Source organism: Sinocyclocheilus rhinocerous, unplaced genomic scaffold (assembly GCF_001515625.1).
Source record: "Sinocyclocheilus rhinocerous isolate Xijiao unplaced genomic scaffold, SAMN03320098_v1.1 scaffold864, whole genome shotgun sequence".
Taxonomy (NCBI): domain Eukaryota; kingdom Metazoa; phylum Chordata; class Actinopteri; order Cypriniformes; family Cyprinidae; genus Sinocyclocheilus; species Sinocyclocheilus rhinocerous.
In genome coordinates, this window is record NW_015645567.1 from 79,029 (window position 1) to 81,763 (window position 2,735).

The 2,735-nt window shown below is 40.2% G+C and overlaps 2 protein-coding genes across 3 annotated transcripts in view; one reads left to right on the forward strand and one right to left on the reverse strand.

The window, feature by feature from the left end:
- Nucleotides 1-2,735, reverse strand: part of LOC107706762 (N-alpha-acetyltransferase 25, NatB auxiliary subunit-like) — a 48,595-nt gene that overhangs the window by 10,661 nt on the left and 35,199 nt on the right. The window lies entirely within an intron of this gene.
- The window catches only part of LOC107706763 (BRCA1-associated protein-like), a 12,448-nt gene that overhangs the window by 2,900 nt on the left and 6,813 nt on the right, over nucleotides 1-2,735 (forward strand). For both annotated transcript variants that reach the window (XM_016510569.1, XM_016510570.1), the window contains exons 4-5: nucleotides 557-746; nucleotides 1,045-1,158. In XM_016510569.1, coding sequence (XP_016366055.1) covers nucleotides 557-746; nucleotides 1,045-1,158 — 304 coding nt within the window. The remainder of the gene's footprint in view (nucleotides 1-556; nucleotides 747-1,044; nucleotides 1,159-2,735) is intronic.

A 2,735-nucleotide genomic window follows, 5' to 3' on the forward strand; every position in this document is an offset into this window, starting at 1 on the left:
GGATCACTGTGGTGGACAGTAGGGTAAGTCACCTTCTCCTTGTAATACCTATGTCATACCTTTGTCATTATACAAATGTATGTCCTCATTTGTCACAAAAACGCGCACACACACACACATACATATTCACCTGCCATCTCTCAGGCTGTGGCACATCCACACGTATCTCGCAGCAAGTGCTGCTGTCTGTCCCTCTCCTAATACTATCTTTATTTGTTCTGTTTCACTAATGGCTGTAAAGTTCTTTATTAAGTTGGTGAATTTGTTGAAGTAGAGGTTTCTTATGGATATGTATTTATGACAGTGAAGGAGGAAGTGCACCTGTCTATCTATCTATCTATCTATCTATCTATCTCTGTCTCTCTCTCTCTCTCTCTCTCTCTCTATGCTAATACTAATACCCTGTAATACTACTAATAATACTGCGGTGATATACAATGGTACTTTGTCCAAAAAAAACAAAAAACATGGAATTTTTCTTTTAGATCAATAGACAATTTGTTGCATTGTTGACTCTGAGCCATCGCTCTTGTTTTGTGTGATGTGGTGTTGACAGTAAGATGACGTCGCTCACAGAGGACGTGCGGCGCAGCGCGATGCTGTGTATCCTCACCGTACCCACCACCATGACCAGCCATGACCTCATGAAGTTTGTGGCTCCCTTCAATGACGTCATGGAGCACATGAAGATCATCCGGGACTCCATGCCCAACCAGTACATGGTGCTGGTCAAGTTCAGGAGTCAGGTCAGTTACTTAACCACATAAAAGAACAATTACAATTAACTGAAGTTTGACTGCGCAGGATCTTCAAAGTCCCTAGTCTGTCTGTTTGGTGTTCAACACAGTTCGTCAGAAAAACACCTTCATGCATTTTCTGGTAAAGACTCATTAATTGCTGCCTGCAGCTACACTTTTCACAAGAAGTTGATTTGCTTGATTTACATGATTTGCAAAATAAACTCATGCAAATTAGCCTGCTGAAGTTTCTTTGATTTTCAGTATTTTATGAATTGACCGTAATTGTGTTTTTTCATTTCTTTAGGCCGATGCCGACAGCTTCTACACAGCATGCAACGGCCGTCAGTTCAACTCCATTGAGGATGCTGTCTGCCAGTTAGTCTATGTGGAGAGAGCGGAAGTCATCAAATCTGAAGAGGTAAGACTCTGGTGCGTTAGTTAGTAGCGTTTACCAAAGCAAGTAACCATTATGATTCGAACAAACCACCAATGATGTGTCTGAAATCACACACTGTCTGTCTAGTAGGTACTACAATTGGTTTGAAACTTACTTAAAGGAACACTCCACTATTTTTGAAAATAGGCTCATTTTCCCAGTATGTGATATTGACGGCTAGCGGTTGAAATGGGTACTGCAGTCCAAATTCAAAATAATGGAGAGAGTTGTTTCTCCCGCCGCCTCCTTCTCAGACTCAGCGCTCACACGGGTTGCCAGATTAGGAAACTCATCAGAACAAACGCAACTGACAATGGAAGGCAATAAGCCTTACACTGTTAGCTGATGAGGTGATTCATCCGTGTTTTAATATTCCTCTGGTCGTCAAGCTTTTTAGATGGATGCTGAGGCTTTTTAGGTCGTTTAGAATCTGCGATCTCTGACCCAGAGATCGTTTGCTGGTTTCCATGGCTTCAATACACTGTGATTTCCGTGAACTGGCAACCCGGGTGTCAAAATACTATTGGGTAAATTGGCAGTGGGCGGAGTCACACAGACCAAAACAAAAACAGGCATACTGACACGGAACGCACATTTCACAAGTAGAATAACTGACTGTAGCGTTGTTTTTCATAGAAACAAGTATGTTAACATGTTTTCTTAATATCTGCAAACATATTTTGGTATTTTTATGCTTTTGCACAGTCAAAATATTACATACAGCACCTATAACAACTGTTACAAAGTATGTTCTATATAGTATGAATATTGGGTAGTATGAATTAAATTCGGATGTAGTGCGTCTGCCATCTTGTTATTATCACATGACCTACCGATGTCAGTTTCGCCGCTTCACTGCCATTCATAAATCCTGTCCCATGGCTTCATGAGATAATAGCGTCTATCGACACTTCACACTTTACGCCTACCGTTTTTCAAATACTATGAATTCGGACATACTTTTCTAATGGTGTACTGTTTTTCACCTACTATATAGTATAGAATATATATATATAACCAGCCTTAAAGGGTTAGTTCACCCAAAAATGAAAATTAGCTTGTTATTTACTCACCCTCAAGCCATCCTAAGTGTGTATATGACTTTCTTCTTTTAGACGAATCCAATCGGAGTTATATTAAATAATGTCCAGGCTAATCCATGCTTTATAATGGGAGTGGATGGTAGCCCAAAATTTGAAGTCGAAAAAAATTGCACCCATCCATTATAAAAGAAGTCCACACGGCTCCGGGGGGTTAATAAAGGCCTTCTGAAGCAACGCGATGCGTTTGTGTAAGAAAAATATCCATATTTACAACTTTATAAACCTTAACTTCTAGCTTCCGCTGTCGTACGCACTTTCATGAGAGAGTGGCGTCCAGCGGATGATGTAGGCTACCATACACTCCCATTATAAAGCATGGATTAGCCTGGACATTATTTAATATAACTCCGATTGGATTCGTCTAAAAGAAGAAAGTCATATACACACTTAGGATGGCTTGAGGGTGAGTAAATAACAAGCTAATTTTCATTTTTGGGTGAACTAACCCTTTAAGGC